Source organism: Corythoichthys intestinalis, chromosome 3 (genome assembly GCF_030265065.1).
Source record: "Corythoichthys intestinalis isolate RoL2023-P3 chromosome 3, ASM3026506v1, whole genome shotgun sequence".
In the NCBI taxonomy this organism is placed as follows: domain Eukaryota; kingdom Metazoa; phylum Chordata; class Actinopteri; order Syngnathiformes; family Syngnathidae; genus Corythoichthys; species Corythoichthys intestinalis.
Genome location: NC_080397.1, coordinates 27,837,069 through 27,858,253, shown reverse-complemented (window position 1 = coordinate 27,858,253; position 21,185 = coordinate 27,837,069). Strand labels below are relative to the sequence as shown.

Sequence of the window (21,185 nt, the reverse complement as noted above, 5' to 3'; positions counted from 1 at the left end):
CCAACTTACCAGAATCTAGGAGAAAACAAAACAGATGTGACTTTTTTTTTTTTAAAGGCTGCTATATAACTTGCTCGTTTCATCATGGTGAATAAATGTTTCTTCCATGGATTGATACGGTAAAATGAAAGTGAGAACGTAAGTCGGAAATCCGAGAGAGCTCATCGCTGTCGACACGACAGTAACAATAGGAACTATTGTTATTTGGGTTTGAGTTTCCCGAGGGACAGATGTAGTTGACGGACACACACAGGAAGTCTATGTTGTGTTACATTTGTTATGGTCCGAGTTGCGGAGCTGCAATAAACGTTGACTCAAATGAGTTCAAGAAACTAAATTCTGTGCTTTATGAAGAGTGAAAAAAGCAGAATTTAACAAAGACGAAATCATTTGGCCGATCAGAGTGAAGTATTACCGAAACAAAATGGTGACGTCACGTACTGTAATGGTCGGCAACGGATCGCCGCATACGTTCCTTCAACACAACGTGGCCGTGTCCATAAAAAAAATCGGTTTATATATATTAGGGCTGTCAAATTTATCGCGTTAATGGGCGTTAATTTTTTAAAAAATTAATCATGTTAAAATATTTGACGCAATTAACGCATGCACTAAATGACCCACTCGCGGATCGCCTCAAACAGATTACAATGAGGCCGTTTATGGACATTAAGAGTGAAGAGAATGCCACCGGCCGCTTGGGGGCAGCGCCGTTCCATACTCACACTGTTATTTCTTCTAAACGTGGGAGAATTAGTAGTTGTGAGACGTTTATGCTGTATTTACAATGCAATGCAAATTGCTATTTGTGCTCCACACATATTTCGGTAAGTTTTCTTTCTTTTAGTGACAATATGTACAGATATATGTTATACAGTAAAGGCGAGTGGACACAGGCGTTCTTTAGACTGCGCCGTTTATTGGCATAAGCTTCTCCTTCACAACAAACATAAGTATCGTTTAGTGAAAGCACAACAAAAATAATATTCCTATATCTCCAAAAAAAATGATGTTCACAAAAAGAAAAGCACTTCAGTCTATAGTAATGAGGCCCTATTCTGACACACAGTTAAACAACAATGCAAAATGAACTGGCATTCCATATCAAAATAGCTATGCAAAATACACGTAAAATTTAGACTTTGGTCACTCTAGTTTTATTATTGTTATTTTTATTCTTCTTATTATTATATTAACTCTACTTTTGATTGAAAATTTAACAAATTTTATTAAAACAAAAACATGAAGAGGGGTTTTAATATAAAATTACTATAACTTGTAACTTTAACAATTATCTTTTAAGAACTACAAGTCTTTCTATCCGTGGATCACTTTAACAGAAAGAATGTTAATAATGGCATTTGTGGATTTATTGTTACAATAAACAAATACAGTACTTATGTACAGTATGTTGTATGTATATATCTGTCGTGTGTCTTATCTTTCCATTCCAACAATAATTTACAGAAAAATATGGCATATTTTAGAGATGGTTTGAATTGCGATTAATTACGATTAATTAATTTTTAAGCTGTAATTAACTCGATTAAAAATTTTAATCGTTTGACAGCCATAATATATATATATATATATATATATATATATATATATATATATATATATATATATATATATATATACATATATATAATGCACACCATGATTTTACAAGTTGATTTTGGGGGGGAAAAGTGTGCGTTATATTCGGGAAATTACGGTAATCGAACATCATTCAGGTTCTGATTGAGGTGTTGTTGTCATTGCCCACACAAACATTGAAGTCCCCCAGCAGATTCTCAAGGATTCTCAAATGTGGCGCTCTCCAGCACCACCTCTATCATCCAATCCATTTGGATTTTCAGTATAAATGGATTGGATGCTTCTTGCTGTCATTGGCAAGCTATTGAGTTAAAGACAACCTTATTGATCCTAATGTTTCTTGCTCATCTGTATTTTGGGTTCAATGGATTGAAGCACAAGTTGCAACAATTGACAATATCAAGGGATTTTATGGTACTTTGGTGTTATATAAGATGACCTTTCTGAACATGAAAGCAGTCAACTTCTTTTGCATTAAGAGATGCTGCAATTTCTATAAGCCTTTACTAACTGTGGTGTCAGCAAGCAGAGGACAGCCTTCCTTTTAAAAACCTGTTAGTGTCTTAATAGCTTCACACGCACATGCACGCAACTAAAGTTCCCTTGCAAAGTATAAGCGTGCAAGCTCGTAGAAGCTGTGCAGGTGTCCGTCACTTGATACACTCTGCTTTCCTCAACTTCTAACAGATGATTGAAATTATACATTCAGGAGATAATTGACAGCACACTCTTTTACTGACTGCAAACTATTGATAGCATGTGCAGTAAAGCTGGAAACAACGCTTGATGTCGTATTTGATACTTATTTTATCTGCTTAAGTGCAAAGAAGTGAAGCTTTAAAATAGACTAAAAGTGCAGGGGAGCTCCCCGTCGCCGCCTGACCACAACAATATTGATCTTGCTGACTCTAGCGTCCTTTTTTTGTGTCTCCTCTCTTCAACCAAGTGAGTGCATTAACACACAAATACACACCATCCCCACCTAGATGCATTAGCAAGTGCAGAGTGATCAATTACTGTATCCTCTCTAGATATGGCACAATATTTCCTCCATCGTATGGTAGACTGAACGTGGCAGAATGAAATATATAAATACATCTTTAAATAAATACTTAAATGTGTTATTACTCCATTAAAATTGGAATTAAATCAATGTCAGTGTTATTAAATGTGTTATTAATTCATGAAAATACCAGCTCATTAATTATTTCAGTATTTAATGAATTATTTCATGGAAACATGTTGCAGAACTTCATGAATTTATTTTATCTGTCAAACTGACCAATCAAAGTCATTGAGCGGGACTAGCGCGGCTCTAACTCTAATCAATTGCTGTCATCTGAAGTCTTTCATAATTTGGCAGCTACGGAGGATATACTTTAACTTTCTTGGGTGTTGGTTAGAGATATTTCACACCTTGCTGATGACGTGGAAGCAGGACCTGCTGACCAAGAACATGTAGTACAAAGCAGTGGTTATTGAAGTTGTTGGCCTCATTTCGGCACTTCATCTCAACACTTCATGAATTTATGAGCAAAACTTGCCATCCCTAATCCTTCGCTCATTTGACCCGCGTAAAGAAATCACCACCTAGTGTGTCAGAATATGTTAACTGTTCGGCATCGATTGTTTATGTAAAATCCAACCATCTTGGCTTGTTGTGCTGGGTAACCAATGAGGCGTTAGTACTGCCCACTGACTTTGATGGCAAAGTTTAAAACAGGGATGCCCGAGTCTGGTCATCGAGATCACCTATCCAGCCTATTTTCCTTGTCTTACTCCTTAATCAAATAATCAGGATCGTTATTAGGCTCCTCCAGAACTTACTGATGAGCTGATCATTTGATTTAGGTGTGTTTAAGGAGAAAGACATGGAAAACAAGCTGGATTTAATATCTAACTAACTCCCGAAAAAAGTTGAAGCAAAAACAAAACAATTTTGCACTGCTTTTGAAACCTATAAAACCCTTTACTATTCCAGAATAATCACCACCAGTCAAGGCAACACCAAAACTCTTTTCTCACTCCTCAGTAACATCACCCAACCCAAAGACTCCCTCCCCCCTAACTGTTACAGTGCCTCCATTTGCAGCTCTATCATGAAATTTTCCCCCACAAAAGTTAAGAACATCCACGACGACTTTGGATCAACCCCCCATCCCAGCATATCTTCCGACTGGCACCCGTCCCCACACCCACTCTCCTCCTTCCACCCCCCCCCCCCCCCCCCGACATTGCCGAACTCATCCGGAAGTCCAGATCATCCACCTGCCATCCGGATCCGGACCCCATGCCCACTCAACTAGTTAAACTCTGCTCCCCCTCCCTGGTCCTGCTCATCACTGCTATCATCCATTCATCTCTCACCTCTAGAATTGTACCCGCTTCTTTCAAAACTGCAGCCATCACTCCAATCCTCAAGAAACCTGGTGCCGACCACTCCGACTTCAATAACGTCCGCCCCATATACAACCCTTTCATCTCCAAAATCCTCGAAAGAACAGGCGCCTCCCAACTCCACTCTCAACTATCCCAGAATAACCTTTATGAACAGTCTAATCTGGTTTTCGCCCACTACACAGCACTGAAACAGCACTCATTAAAATAACCAACGACCTCCTAATGGCAGCTGATTCTGGACTGCTCTCAATCCTCATCCTCCTAGACCTATCTGCAGCCTTTGATACCATTAGTCACACCACACTCCTCCACCGGCTTTGCACTATTGGCATCACCAGCACCCTGTTAAACTGATTTTCATCCTACCTTTCTGAGCGCCGCCAATATGTCCAACTAAAGTCATTTAAATCTACACCCTCCCCTGTTACCTGTGGTGTGCCTCAGGGCTCTGTCCTGGGGCCCCCACTCTTCATCATATACCTACTTGCCCTTGGCAATACTTTTCGTAAATTCAACATCCACTTTCACTACTATGCCAACGATACCCAACTCTACCTCACTTCTGAACCCTCCTCCTCTCTCCCGCCTTCATCTCTGACTGACTGAATGATAGAAATAAAAATCTGGTTTACCCACAATTTCCTAAAACTTAACAGTAATAAAACTGAGGTTGCTCCTCGTTGGCTCTAAATTCACCATCTCAAAAAACCATAACATATCCCTTACCATTGACAACTCCACTGTCCTACATTCTGCTGCAATTCTGGTTAACAGCCTTGTCACTTCCCGCCCGGACTACTGCAACTCCCTCCTCTTCGGCCTCCCTTATGAAACTCTCCATAAACTCCAACTGGTCCAGAATTTAGCTGCCTGCATCATAACCTTACCCCCTCCATCCACCACATCACTCCAGTCCTCCAACAGATTCACTGGCTCCCGGTCCACTTTCGAATACAGTTCAAAGTTCTCCTCCTCACACTCAAGGCCATCCATAACCTCGCCCCTCCATACCTGTCAAATGTCATTCATGTTACAACTCCCTCCTGTGCCCTTAGATCCTCCTCCTCCATACAACTGGGTATAAATACACTAGCGCGTATGCTTGCGCGCATGCTAGCGCACATGCTAGCATATGTTTTTAATGCGCCTAACAATGCAGTGCGCCTTGTGTGTGTGTGAAATACAAAAATATCACCCGGAAATAAGCCTCCGCCTTTTAATATGGTGCACCCTATGATCGTGAAAATACGGTATATACGTACATCCTTCGTAGCCGCCATGTTTTCGAAGACTTCAGCTGACAGCAATCGATTACACTTAAATCAGCGTTAGTCCCGCCCACTGGCTTTGACGGGTGAGTTTGATGGATGAAATAAATCAAATGAAATAAATTGACTAGTATTTTAATGAATTAATGACACATTTAATGACATCTTTATTTATTTAAATCCTTTTTTAATTAATTATTGACACATTTAAGTATCTATTTAAAGATGTATTTATATATTTCATTCTGTCCCATTTGATCCTCCACACCATTTTCGCTGTGGCCATCTGTTGAATAATCTGTCATGTTTTTGCATTGCAAATTTACAAGTAACACATTTTGTAGGAAAAGGGTAATGAAGGGGTGGACAGGGGGGTTAAAAGTGTGTGTGTGTGGGTGAACAAAGTTATGGAGAGGCAGTGTGTGGAGGGCTCAAATACATATCAGATGCAGAGAAAGAAGGAGGAGGGGGAAGAGGGTGGGACCGTAGGGAAGTAATGATAGCCGGAGGTATAAAATGTACTGGACACTTTGGATTGAAACCTGGAGATGCACCAGGGGCGGAGACATTCGCGGGATATCCCTTCACTGACTCTTTGCCTTCCTGGACATATTAGGAGCTGGATTGGGACACCCGACGAGCCTAAAATTCAACTTGAATTTGGAAGGAATCAATGGATGGATTTAGTGATTACCGAGTGCAGGAAAAGCCCATTTAAGTTGTTATATTGACTCATGAGGAGTGAATGTCTGAGGTCTGCTTGCTTGGATGCAGTTTTCCATTGAATTTTGGATGTTATTGTGAACAGCAGTGAGCAGCAGCTGTTGAAACAGGCTGTGTTCTGTTTTGGCTTCACGCCTCTCCTGCACACGATGGGGTGATTTATTTATAATCATGTCGTATGGACGATAGAGCTGCCTCTGTACAGAATCAGACTTTCTATGGATACTAAAGTCATGAGGACAGTCGGGGGTGGCTCCCCAATAAATGTGAATTTTTCTTCCAAAACATCTTAAAGTGATTCCATCATGTGATTGAGTGTAAAGCGATGACGTGAAGCTGGATAATAGCTGTTTGCTTTAAGAGTGCATGATCAGGAATCTGGAGGAAAGTGACTTGAAACATCTCCTTTAATGTGCGTAATAAACGGCCCCCGTCTTGCCTCTTGGATCCACAGAGGGAGGCTTTCCATATATGTCGGCATCCACGTTGTTTCCCATTCTGCATCAGTGTTGATATCACAAGCAGCTTCTCTAGGTACCTCGGATACAAACCCATGCGGTCTCCCGCCCTTCAGGCTCATTCCTGTCATTTCCTGGCTGAGCTCTGGTGAGAACTCTTGTTTTCAGGGCAGACTGACCCATCTCGACCCCGGTCGCGAGGCTCGGCCCTCGTCAGGCCTGCCCCCGCGTGGCCATGGGGATACAAGGCATGGAGCTGTTTGCCATTGGCGTAGTCATCATTCTTTTCATGGCGGTTCTTAAGCAATTTGGCATACTGGAACCTATGTCCTCTTTTGAAGGTAAGGGTCAAGACGGGCTACTCTTCATGGCACAAAAGCTGTATGTTAATAACCACTGCGAAGAGAACATTCGACCTCCAAAGTGTTGTTAAAAAATAGAAGCGTATACTGGCACCAGGCCTAGGAAAGACTTGTAAAGCGAACATCAACGGGACATTTTGTTATTGCAAAGCTTTGACTTTTTATTGTTTGTTTCCAGGATGAACAACCTGTTTAAGCCAACGTAAACCTTACAACTACAGCAGTTATTGATAGCAAGTTGTTTAAGATAAGTGCAGAAGCAATACTGAGCCAGCAAACACATTGTGCACTTTGAAAGCAATGTCAAACCAAGAAACACAGGAAATGTTACCACAAGTAAAAGTGGACGTGGCAAACTGTAGATAGCGTAGGGATGTCCCTGATCCTATCACATGACCGGAAATTGGGCCCCATCACAGCATTTTTAGAAGATCAGAATCGGGTAAAAAAAAAAAGATGAGTTTTTTAAAAACGATTATTTTATTTTATTTTAAGTATTAACTTATTGGCCGCTATTGATGGCAATAGACATCCAATCAATTTTAACTTGGAAGGCTTGCAGCAATCGTCACGGTCAAATTGGATTGGACGTCTATCGCCATCAATGGCAGTAAAACATGATCAGTCAATGCTAGCCTTCACAGATCAAATAAATGTAACATTGATCGCTGTCAATGGCAGCAAATGAAATACAAGCAACAAAATAATCCAGAGGTTTAACGATTTGGGATGTCCCCGATCTGATCACGTTACTGGAAATTGGAAATCCTCCAAATTAAAGACTGGACTCACATCTTTCACCAGGAATGAAAGTTTAATTCTACCTTTTCTGTTAATTAGTAATCAGCAGTAAGATATCATGTGTTAGATTAATGAATAGGCTACTGTTTTCCTCAAAAAAAAAAACAATTGTTTTATGGATGATATTCAGTGAGAAGATGCAATAGACCCTTCTATTTGAAAAGTTTAATTGGCAAACTCGTCAAAAGTCTGAAAATGCTCATATTATCCCTGATTTTACTTTTATTTTTGATAATTTGTTGGTGACTCAAGAGCTTGAATCACTTTTTATGTATTCTAGGTTAATTTTGTGCCGTTCTTGAGTCTTTTAGTCAGTATACCAAGACAAAGCAGGAAAGAAGAGTTGTGATGTTTGCAAAAGTTGTCCTTTCAATTGGCTGACTGACTGACATGTGATTAATATGGATAGCTAGCTCTGATTGGTTCAAATATGCATTTCCTGCATCAGCAAAAAAAAAAGAAAAAAGAGTAAACCAGAGAGGTAACAAACAACTTGTTAAATTATTGCTGTAAAAAAGGACAATGCAACAGAAAATTATCAGATCTTTCAGAGAAAGGAGAGAGGTCAAGAGGTTTAGTTTAGTTTAGTTTAGTTTAGTTTAGTTTAGTTTATTTGCTCTGATGGGAAGGTTTACAACAACTTCCATGTTAATGTGCATATTTGCAGTTATTTTTGCTATTGTTGTTGTTTGGACTACTTATTTATTTCCCAATAACTTAAAAAAGTCAATGTATCTTTATCTTTAAAATATAATCCATTTCAATGTGCATAACGAAAGTATCATTTGGACTTATTTTTGTTAATGTATTTAATTAATACTTTATAATTGAAAAAAAAAAAAGAGTGAATTTTTACATTATTTAAAATTTGAATATACTCAAGTTACCCCAATTTTCGCACTTAAAGGCACACCTGACTATAAGCCGGCGCCCACCAAATTTGGTACGAAAACGGCATTTGTTCATAGATAAGCCGCACTGGACTATAAGCCGCAGCTGTCCTCACTGTGTTATGGGATATTTGCTCCAAAAGATATTAACCGGAAACACTTTGTTTGACAGCGGCATCATACGACTGTCATAAGACCAAATGAACCATCATTGCTTCAAGAAGCTTCATTTGGCCATCAATGTTCCCTTGGGGGAGACAGTCAACCTCTGCTACCACCTGCCGTCAACACTGTTGTCGTCCAACATGCCACCTAGCATACATTTCAGAGCTACAGGTGTAAATAACAATCAAAACTCATGTTCTGTGCTAAATATTTCTTCAGTTACTGTTTTAATTGTTTCATTAATTGCTAGTTATGGTATTTGGTAACAATTTATTTAACAGTGTCAATAAGACTGTCTTTAGACAATCATAATTATGACATGACACTGTCCTGAGCATTAAAGAAGCTTATAACAGATGTCATTTAGTGTTATTCGGCAAATTATCTCACTTTTGAATTGATGTAAAAGATCCAAGCTGGACATAAATGGAGTTAGTGACATAATTTGCTTCATCACACTTAATGATGTAAGCATTCAGTAATGCCCATGGTAGTGTCATGTCATAATTATGACGGTCTTATGACGCCGCTGTCAGATAAAGTGTTACCTATTATCCCAAATAAATAAACAAATAAGCCGCACTGGACTATAAGCCATAGGTATCAAAATGAAGGGAAAAAAATAGCGGCTTATAGTCCGAAAATTACGGTATGTTCTAAAGGAGTTAATTGAGGTTTTGCATTTAGATGTGAGGAAATGAGGGGAAATTTTTCAAAAATAAGAGATTGGTTGGGATTATTGGTGGTTTTCTAACTGTTGTTTTGCACATTGTTGAAAAAAGATAACATTTTAAATGGAAATCAGTTTCTCTTGTGTACCTTGTTACGGTAAGTGTAATGAAGTAGGCGAATGCATGTGTAACAAGCAGTTTTCTTTGCATGTCGATGGATTTAAGAGGTTTGACCCAGTTAAAAAAAAATTAAAAATCTCGCTCCGAGGCAACCTTTACGCTAGGGAATTCCGTCAAGAAATTCTAGCCATTTTAATCCCTGATTATTAGGCATTCTTTTATCATTTTAAAACATTGTTTTTGCATTTTTCTTTATTGTTTAAAATGTTCTTTTGTCAATTTAATTGTATGTTTTGCTTGGAACTTTGTTGATGCATGCATTGTTTTTTGTTGTATGTTTTTTATTCTTTATGTGCTGCATGAATAGTATAAATTCAAAAAAAAGTTTTACACAAAAAGGAGTACTGTATACAAAAACTCACCTGTGGCACATTAAAAGTGTTCCCAAATGAAAAGGCATTCAGACCTACAATTCTGCGTGTCCAAGCAACTTAGAAAGGTTAAAAGTAAAAAATAATAATACTGTAATAATAACATTAAAATAAACAAATAAATAAATAAATACACAAAAAAGGAGTCCAATGAGCCAGTTATTTGAACGGCTCTTTGAAGTGAACAGATCCGTCTCTCTAAATCTCTACTGGAAATGTACAGGCGCCACATTAGTGTTTGTAATATTGTCCTGCATCAGTAAGTCATAAATTCAGCAAAAGCATCAGTAATGTTCTTTTATTATTCATCATTCCTTTCAATGGCATCAGCCTATTCTCTGATACCCCCGCATCCCCCGAGCCTGTAGTGATACACCCCGGTTTAGCATTACCTTGCATCAATTATACATGCGGTATCGAACAGGTTTTCTCTGAGGCCACCTAAATATGGAAGCGAGATAACTCTTGCAGGCCCCTGAAGGACGTTTGCCATCCATCTGTTGCGCCCCAAAATCTTTGTTTCGGTGCTTCTTCATAAATATCCAAAATGCGTTACCAAATCGTATGACTTGGACCATGACAGGGTCTGAAGTTATGCACTGAAATTTCTGGAAATTTGGGAGGTATGATGACTCAAATCTCGCTTTTATGGGTGTGTCTGCAAATGATCTGATTGTTTGATAAAAGCTTCCCTAGAGTTTGCATCAGATCAGTCAGCGAAGGTTTGAGCGTAAATGCTGTTTTAGTCTGGTCTTCAAAACTCCAGTCTCATGTTTGGGTCGGGTCCAGTTTGGTCCTATTTTCAGGGAACATCAATGCCAAATGTGGCTTTATGTTTCCTCCTCCACTGATGTCAGGAATTGATATTTTTACTGCATTACTAACCACCCATTTCCTCATTTGTCTGGGTGTTGTTAGATCTGATTACTCAGAGGGTAGAGGTTTTATGTTTTTCAACAAAGTTCTGATGCAACATCTGCCCATTCATTTTCTATTCAGACCCATAATTTACATGGGTTTAACAATATACCGAAAAGGTTAGATATCGCAATACTTTGTAGCTCAAAAGGATATTGATATGCTTCCATCAAGAATCGATATACGACGGAAAACACAGACAAGACTGAAAAAGCAGTTTCTGCTCTTGCACCCCTCTTTAAAATAAACTGCTGTATTTTAAGCTAAAAGAACTGTTGTGTTTGATAGAACAATATGTCTATATGCAGCCATAGCAGATTCATAGTGCATTAAGCCCCCAAACTATTTTTAATTTGTCTGTTTTACCCTGGAGACCCCCATTTACAGACGTTGCGCAACCGCTTTTGTTTCAACCCAGCCATAAAAAGAAGGTAATTAATTATATTTATGATTCAAAATGTCTGTCATTTTTAGCCTAGAATCATTATTTGATGTCTAACATTTATTAAAAAAAAAAAAATCAAATCACGTCACAAAAATTGTGTCTAATTAAGTCACGGATATCTACCTCATAACTATCGCTTTATTTTAATTTTTTTTTGTCTGTCGCATTTTCTTCGATATGATAGATAATAAATAATCGATGCAAACTAAGAAAAATTAAAAAACAAAATATTTAAAAGGGTAAATATATGAAAAAGAAAATCTTGACCACTCCTTGATTTCTGCAATTTCTGCATCCCGACCCTTGTTATATTACCTTGTTTCACCCATAAAATCCCCAAAAAATCCAGCTGTGACCATTCACAGCTGTGTCTTGATACTCGGTTATACATGCTACATGGAGTTTTTGGATTGAAACAAGGTATGTACGCGATATTATCTCGTTTAAATCATGGCATCTTTAATTATGCTCTTTCATGCTTTCACCTCCAGTTAGGGTTTCACTCTTTGATTTTTTTGTTTTTAAATGCCCTGTTCAAAATGTTTCTTCCCCCAGAAAATTGAGATTTTAAGCTTTTCAATTATGTATCACACATGCATATCGGACAATTTTGAAATTTGGCCAAATTGGGGGTCTCAGAGCGGAACTTCAAGTCACCTGTGTTTTCCGCCATATCGTTTTAAAAAGGTGTCACTATTTAATCAAAAATAAAAAATAAAAAGGAACCATCATGTTGCCACCGAAATCTTCCATTAGGATAGTCTCACTGGCTGCCACTGACGGTGCTCAGACTTCTTATTCATTTTGACTGGATTGGACAGCTATGCACTGGCACTGAAACCAGAGCATTCATAGCCAGTCTTGTGGGCAATTACAGGTAACATCCTGTTCATTTGAGGGCATTGACAGGTTACTTCCTGTTGATTTTGAGTCACTTCCTGTTCATTTGGGGACATTCTTTAGTCACTTCCTTTTCAGTAATCTAAAATTAACAGGAAGTGACCTGTAAATGCCCCAATATCAACAGGAAGTGGCCCATAAATGCCCCAAAAGGAAAAGGAAGTGACCAGAAATCAGCAGGAAATGACGTGAAGTGCCCCAAATTTAACTCACTGTCTGGCATTGGCTGTAACTGACCGTATATACTGTAGACGTTCATTCGCTGCCATCCCTCCAAGTTCAAATGTATTGGACGTCTACTAGTGATAAACTCAATCCAAATCACAGCAAAAGGTTAAAAATAGCTTGTTTTCCTGTTTGTTAGTTGTTTGTTGTTTTATAAAATATTGTGGAATGATTTCCTGATCCATGTATCGATAATTGTTATCGCAATATCGCGAGATCAGTGTTACGTGAGCCTTGTATTGCAAGGTGTTCCCACACCTAGTAATATAGTTCAAATTAAGAACTAATACAGCATTTTTGTTAAAAAACAACCTATTTCCTTGCCATCTTTGCTTTATTTTTTTTACCATTATACTATATATATATATATGGTATAATGGTATATACACCATATATTAAAGCTAAATTTGGCATCTATTCCATCAAAATACCAAACTAAAACTTTTAAAGCCATATGCAATGGTTTCGCAGCATTTACTAAGCCAAATTAAAAAAAAAAAACATTGCATTTCCTTCATTGCCACTCTGTTTAGCTTGTATGCCAGGGGTGTCACGGGGGGGGGGGGGGGGGGGGGGCAGTGCCCACCCACGGACAAGTTCTGCCCACCCAAGGAAAACTAAATGTAGTACTAATGGCAGTCTGGCCACCGCATATGGTATCCCATTCAGTGTTTCCCCTAGGATTTTTTGAAGCTGTGGTGGTGGGCTGCATCGGAGTCGGACAGCCTCACCATGTCGTGCCACAGCGAATTTTTTTTTCTTCATTTTTCCCCCCAAGAAGAACCATAACAAAGATATATTTGAAATATTTCATTAGCCAGGCTAATGTTGTACCTCTCAGCTACAGTACATGTATGTAAAATGCGTAGCTGATTACAGCTACGTTACCCGATGTACTAATGCGACTTTTTTTCTCGTGGCAATAGTACGACTTACATCTTGTAGTGACTCAGGGTTGGCAACCCAAACTGTTGAAAGAGCCATATTTGACCCCCCAAAAAAACACAAAAAAAACTGATACAGTATGTCTGGAGCCACAAAAAATTAAAAGCCTTTTACAAGCCTTATAATTATCGATACTAGCTATATTAGCCTACTATAGAAATACGTAATTAGCCTTCATGATTAAATGTTTGTTTTCCCTACAGTGGATCCTATAGAGAATGACGCACCACGTGACTACTCTGTTGTACTATGCCACCACAAGTTTAACTTCATTACAATATTAATGAATTGAAAGAATGTTTGTGTCATGTTTGTCCTCCTAGAAATCCTATTAAAACAAAAAAAATATATTTCCCTCCCCCATCTTTTTCCATTAAAAAAAAAAGCTCCGAAGCATCGCTAAAGAGCCGCATGCGGCCCGAGAGCCGCGGGTTGCAGACCACCGTCGTAGTCCTCCTTTTTCCTTTTATTTGACCCTCATAAGTACTACATTACCACAACAATAACAGTCCTTCTGTCAACTGACCCATTTAGAGCACTGGGGGAATTCTAATAGCCGTGTAAAGAGTTTTACTTGATTCGGTGAGAAGGTGAATAGTTTTTTCCCCGTTGTTCGTAAACTAAATTTCCACACAAAGGCACGTCGAGGTACCATTAACTTAGCAAGGAGAGGTATGAGAGTCATTTTTCGAGTGTCCCAGAGCTCGCGAAATTTGGGTGGGGGGGTGCATTTATCAAAGTTTCGTCAGCCGTAATTGTCTGAAGTTGGCGCGCCGGTGTTGTGCCGAAAAATAGCCACTCCACGTGAAATGTCCCCCCTGCGGGAGCGCCCACACGTCACTCGTACAAACAGCCTTTTCTTACCAATCGATGGACACAGAAACGACGTTCTTGTACCGTGAATATGTATGTATCATTTTACTCTGCTTGAACTGATAAATCGTTTACTGTGACCAACGCTCTGAAAATAGAGCAAGGCTTTATTTTGGGCACCGCCTCTCCGCAGTCTCTCAGCGCAAGTTAGTCAAAGTTTGCTTTCCGTCCAAGACGGCCGTCCACCGCTCACTTTCGCCGAAAAGTCCGATCCAAATTATTGTAATGCCCCGGATATGGGCAAGAAGGAGAGAAGTCTGTATTTGCTTACCCACTTTATTGTGGTAACAATAATAAAGAAAAACAATAACAAAATAACAGCGGGCTGCTACAACATGCGACCGCTATCTCTCGCTATCTCTCGCTATCTCGCTCGTTCTCCCATTCTTCCTACTCGTTCCCCTTGCGTCTCTTAAGGGGGGGCCTGCATAGTTACGAACATTAGGCTACAATACTCAATGAATAGGTGTCCGCTGAACTCCTCCCACTCGGCTGCCGCTAGTTTGAAGCGGCCTTAATTTTTTTTTTTTTTAATTTAAATAAATAAATAAAATACATCTCATTTGCCAGGCGTGGCGGCTTTCATTTTAGTGTGGCGGTGCGCCACAATCTGTTGAATATAGGGGAATCCCTGCCATTCATATAATACTGATGTGTTCTAAGTTTTAACCTTTGTGTTGTTACCTCCTCTTTCACCTAATTAAAAAAAAAAAAGAAATTAAATGTTGGTTTTGTTCCTAGGGGACGCTACACACATGTTTTTTTTGTCTCCATCTGGTGAGTTTTGAAGCATTCTGAGGGGGTCAAAGTAGGGCTCAAAGCGTCGGCGGGACAAAGAATGACAGCTAGGGGGCGCTACATAGTGTATTTGGAATTTGTCTTTACACGGTATCAAAGATTGCACCTGTCTTGACCTGCCTGCCGATTTTGGTGCATTTTGAAGCATTCTAGGGGGGTCAAATTCAGCTCAAAGGGGCTGCGGAACAAAGAATAACTATAATATAATAATAATAAAACCGAGGAACCACAATAGGTCACCTAAAAAACATTGTTACCTGCATGTCCATACTGTTCAGTTATTATTGTGTTCTAAGTCAAATAAAATCAAATCAACTTTTATTTGTTTAGACCAAATCACATCAACAGTTATCTCAAGGAGAAAACAAAACATATTTTAAGGTGCAGTAGCCCTACGCTGGATTTCGACCTACTTGAGCATTGTAGCTTTTTTTTCCCCCCTCCAGGTAAGACGAATGCCCACCCACACCTGGCAACCTGGTAACACCAGAGGCGTAACGGTACATGTATTTGTATTGAACCATTTCAGTACGGGGTGCTCGGTTCAGAACGGAGGCGTACCGAACTAGTTTCTGACGTAATGTAGTGATGTTACCCTTACTTTTCAAGACTGTGGTCATAAAGTTAATATGAGAAGCTTGAAACTGTTCAGTGTTGCAAATGTTCAATTTTGCACATCAGATATTAAAAAAAGTCTTAGCCAATGTTATTTATTTTTATTTTGTTTTTCAAAATATCTACATTTCAGAATATTGTACTTTCTATTTTTGAGCAGAATTCTAGCTTTGTATAGGCCAGTACTTCTCAAATAGTGGGGCGCGCCCCCCCAGGGGGGCGCAGAGCGATGTCAGGGGTGGCGCATGTGACCTCGGGGAACATGCTTTTTTTTTTTTTTTTTTTTTTTTTTTACCCCCGTACTGGAATAAAGTGTACTTGCACATCCACTCAGTGGGTGGCAGTGGCGCTCTCATTTACAGAGTGCGCGCAATATTTTTGAACCAAGCAAGAGCACACAGAAAAGAGATATGAAAAGCTGTGAGTGTGCGCCGTTTTCGAAAGCCGTTTTCCAGCCCGACTCACGCAGCAACCTTCTCCGGTTCTCACGTGTCCGTCCGAGAAGTGCCATTTTCGGCTTGGGATCGTCACGACGACCGCCCTCACCTACGGTTCTCCCTCGGCCGCCGAGAATGCGCTTTTTATCGTGCCTGTTGGCTTTGACTTTTAATGCAGTGGGGGATGAGGAAAGACCACTTTTTACCGTGTTTAAAAATAATTATAGCGGACAGCCGGAAGCCAAATCAATTAAGACGCCACTTAAAGACATTAGACCCCAATCTCATTGATAAGCCGCTTGTTTTTCAGCGAAAACGTGCCGAATATTGCCAACAATCGTCCCGCTTTGTCAGTGTTATATCAGTAAACCAGTGAGCACTGTTAACATGCTCAGTGCTAAATAACCCCACAACATTGCAAAGGAGGTGAGCAGCAAAAATAAAAACTGTCCTTCTGTCCAAAGACAATCTTTTTTTCTTTTATTATTATTTATATATTTTTTGGGCATATTGTCCTCATGAGTTAATGTTTCTAATCAATTTGAATTTGTTATTATTTATTGATTTCATTACATTTTATTTTTCTGTATCAAGTGGTCAAAAATGTACCGTGAGTGTATTTTACAGTTTGGATGTGACTTTTTTTTAGATTCAGGCAAACTGATGCGCGTTAAGTCTTTCCTGTTACAAACAAAACATTGTTAATGAAGTTACACTTTATTATAAGTTGATCTATGTTACTTTTTTTTTTAAATAGAAAAAAAGGACAATGTTAGGCAGAGGCGTACTTATAATAGTAATTTTATAGACAAATGATACTAGTTTGGGGGGGGCGCGGAAAATTTACGTCTTCCTTGGGGGGGGCGTAACAGAAAATAATTGAGAAGCACTGGTATAGGCTAATGTTCCTATTGTTGAAAACACAAAAGTGTGTAATAAACAACTAGCACATTTATTTTTTTGCATTTTGTTTTCTTACTGTACCGAAAATGAACCGAACCGTGACCTCAAAACCGAGGTACGTACTGAACCGAGATTTTTGTGTACCGTTACACCCCTAGGTAACGCCACTGTTGTATGCCCGTAATAAGGTCAATTTCTCTTTTCTTTTTTTCCCCAACGTTCCAAACTTGGCAAATGAGGTAAAGCTCACATGCTTACTTGGTTTATATTGGCGCTTGATAAAACAAAATTACAGTTGACAAGGCCATAAAATGATCATCTGTATAGACTGTATTTAGCTGCTGTGATGGCGATTGTTACTTTTCCTGAATATATCCTTTCATATTGATAGCTGTTATGTAACATTCGTCCACTAGATAGCAGCAGAGAGCAATGTTCTCGGCCCATCAGAACTTTTCGCAAGTGTAACAGAACCCGAGGGAATGCTCCCTGTTCCCTTTCTATTCTACCACGAACGTGTCAGGACTCCACGGAGTACATGCGCTGTGCTGAATCCATGCGAGCATCCCATGCTAAGACACTGGACCAATTGGAAATGTGGAGCCTGCAGTTGTCTGAGACAATTTGATCGAGGTCACATTTTTGACTTTTGACCTACAGACAGTGGGTTTTTTCACTCACCGAGTAGCATCACTCAAATTCCATTTTAAGGAAAACAAAGTAATGATAGCGGTACTCCACAAACCTGTTGCCCGGGGAGTGAGTAATAAAGATTGTTATAGCAAAATAGTGTGAGATATTGCACAGCACTGTGACACGAACATTTGGCATTGAGTCATTCATTTGAATGCCAGTGTTGTCACATGATACATGTAATCTTCTCTCTTAAGTAATTGCAATAAAATTATGTGGATTGGAATTGACTTCAAAAAATGTTATGCCCTATTTAACTCATTCACTGTCATTGACGGTTATGTCAGGTCCATTTGAACTAGCAGCAAATGATCGGTGGGCAATCACTTCAGAAAGTCTTTCAAGAAAAAGGCACTTCAAAGAGTAGTTTTACCATGTCTTCCCTTTTAGTTTGAATTGTGAGGAAGAAACACTACTTTTACGGCACTAGTTTGGGCTACACTAGCCATTACATTTTTCGTCTTTACTGTAGATTTGACTTTGATTTTGCCAGAGATACTGACAGTGGTGCTACCAATTTCAGAGATGTCGCAACAATAATCACATGACTCCTTTATGCCAATCACACGTAACATTACAGTCCCACGACAACACACAAGCTTGCAGTCGGAAGTCCTATAATTTCTGTTCAATCATGTGGGGTCTTTAAAGTGCTGTTACAATTAAACTATTTGTCACTGAGTCAACGTTACTCGATTTCAAGCCCTCTCCCAGTTTTTAATTGGCACCGACAGACCAAGGAAAACCGGAGATATGATCATTTTAATTTAATGGTAGGAAATATGTTTTTGGACAGGAAACGTTTCATTTATCTACTTTGAATTCGATCATTTTTGTACATTTTTTGGCCTAATATAGTGATATAACAGTTTATACTGTAATACTGTATCATAATAACAACTGTTCATATAGATGACGTGTGCTGAGAAAAAAACCATAACCCTATTTTTAAAAAATATCACACAGTTAGCAGTGCATTGACAATGTTTCTCATTACTTGAGTATTCTTTTTTACTTGAGTCCATTTTTTGGATGACAACTTTTACTTGAGTGATATTATTATGAAGTAACGCTACTCTTACTTGAGTCAAATTTTTGGTTTCTCTACCCACCTGTGATTATTTGTAGGCTATATGTGCACTTAAGTTTCTTTTCCACGACATCTTGCCTTTTTCAACAGTATTCTTGCTACCATATCCTGCTGTAACTTATGGTCGGAGTGGGAAAAATATGCAATCCATCAGAGAAGGGAGGGGTGCAGAAAGAAAAAGGTCAGTCAATTAACATGGCAGAGGCGCTGTGCTAAAAAGAGACACCGGCGGGAAAAAGCGTGACAGAGAGTGACAGGCGCATTGACGGGATGAGAACGCTGACGGGAGCGGGACGACCATGAGCGTTTAGCAGCAGGGGGGACGCCGCCTTGGAAGAAAAGTTGGAAGAAGGGGGCAGGATGAGCGTCCGGTGGGAAACTGAGGGTCTGCAGACGGTGGGCATCGTGTGTCTGGTCATCATGTTCCTCAAGCTGATGCATCTGTTGGGCCTCATTGACATCACCGAGACTGGTGAGGGACAATGTTTGAAGGCTTCTTCACATATTTGGTTTCATTTGACATTTTTCTACGCACGCTAATGTGGCATTCGCTTAAGTCACTTAAAGCAATGGTCCCAGACCTTTTTGCACCACAGACCGGTGTGATGTGGGCAATTTTTTTTTACATACCAGTGATGTATGGTAGAAAAATACAGCAAATATAAAATTATACGACGTGGATAAAATTGAACATTAAGTGCAAGGAAAATGCCATACGCTGAATCAACCGTTTTTAACACAGTGTCCGTAGGCATGATAAGTTTTTCTCCAATCGAGCAAGGTTTCTTGGCTCGATTCGCCACGAGGTATGATGTTCTTAGTGTATTCGGCTTTGTTGATGCTTAGTCTTGATGTGCTTAAGCAGCTTTGAAGGCTTCATCGCCTCGTTTGGTAGCTTTGGGCCATATATTTTGCAGTAGACTTGGTGCCTGAGAGTGCCTTGTTGCGACAACCCCATATTTTAGGTGGGATTCTTGGTATTATCTGTTAAAATAAGTTTTGGTTTTCTTTGAGGTTGTAAGATCCTCTTCTGGCTCTTTCCCTGTAAAAAAGCTGTTCAAAAACGTCTGTCATTCAGTTATCTTAGCGAACTTTCGGGATGATCATTTCCGGGAACAAATCTGATGCACCTACGTCATACCATAGACCTCATAATGTATTGACAGGACACGGGGCCCGGGGACGATTCATAGGGGGCCTATCTCCGTCAAAGCTGACTGAGCTTTTTACATTGAAAATTCTTGTAAATAAATGCTTAAATCCCTGTATTCTTTATAGATATGGACGTAAAACAGTCTCAATTCTTGGCCAAAAGCAAAAAACCGGGCAATTATCATTCATCTTATGAAAACAAGTCTAATGTGCTGCTTGTCTTTAAACCAGTGTGGGGCCGCCTAATAACCACAAAGAACTTTTTTAGTTGATATTCTTGTGTATAAATGCTTAAACCCCTGAATTCTTTATAGATATGGACGTAAAACAGTCTCGATTCTTGGTTAAAAGCAAAAAAACGGGCAGTTAGCAATTATTTTACGTCAGTGGTCTCCAAACTATTCCACATAGGGCCGCAGTGGGCGCAGGATTTCATTCCAACAAAACAAGACAACACCTATGCACCAATCTGGTGTCTTACAAGTGTAATCAGTTGATTGCAGTCAGGTGCTGCTTGTTTTAGCAAAAACGTCATTGGTTAAACTGTCGGTACTTGAACGGTTGGAACAAAAACCAGGACCCACAGCGGCCCTTGAGGAGCGGTTTGGAGACCCCTGTTTAACGTAAATATTGCGAGGTATAACGCCATTGCTCTAGCGGCTAATTTCTCCAAGCGATTTTTTCATAACGTTTCAAAATACATGCATGGTACAAAAAAATAAAATAATTACCTTCAATCCTTGAACAAATCACTCGTGAGACAATCCTTCCTGTTTGTATGCGGTACAGCTTTTGTATTTTTTCAACCTAAATCCGACATTGGGTTGCTGCATGTGTTTGAGAAGAACTAAGAACGACTGCGAATAACTGAAGCGGAGTGTAGGACAGCCCCCTAAGAAAAGGCGTGCCGCAGTGTCTGGGGAATCTGTCTCGTCAATATAATTATGAAGTCTATGGTCATACGTCATTATTGAGGACGAGTGTACTTAGATATAAAAAATAGATGCTAGCACCAAAGGATTTCTAGGAAGATATCCTATCCAGTTTTATTACTATAGTGTATCCGTAGAGTAGACAGGCAGATTGGTGTATCATGAGACAAAGGCCAGAATGCGGTCCTTAATGAATTATTCTGTCAGTAGAGCAAATGCACCACGGACCGGTACCGGGACCCCTGACTTTGAGGCCAGCATTATCATCGCTGTCAGGTGGAAACTATGGTCAATTTCATGTCTTTTTTTGCGGGGGAGGGGGGGGGGGGGTTAATTTGCCTCCATTTTCATGCTGAACAAATTTTAAGTCT

At 39.5% G+C, this 21,185-nt stretch overlaps 1 protein-coding gene across 3 annotated transcripts in view; it reads left to right on the top strand.

Annotated features, from left to right (window-relative positions):
• LOC130913368 (calsenilin) overlaps positions 1–21,185 on the top strand; it is an 86,242-nt gene that overhangs the window by 52,200 nt on the left and 12,857 nt on the right. Inside the window, exon 1 of one of the 3 annotated variants that reach the window (XM_057831942.1) lies at positions 5,795–6,789. The exons of 1 other annotated variant lie outside the window; for it this stretch is intronic. In XM_057831942.1, coding sequence (XP_057687925.1) covers positions 6,684–6,789 — 106 coding nt within the window. In that variant the 5' untranslated portion in view covers positions 5,795–6,683. Of the gene's footprint in view, positions 1–5,794; positions 6,790–17,614; positions 19,203–21,185 lie in introns of those variants that run through there. One more of the 3 variants, XM_057831941.1, reaches the window with a different exon arrangement.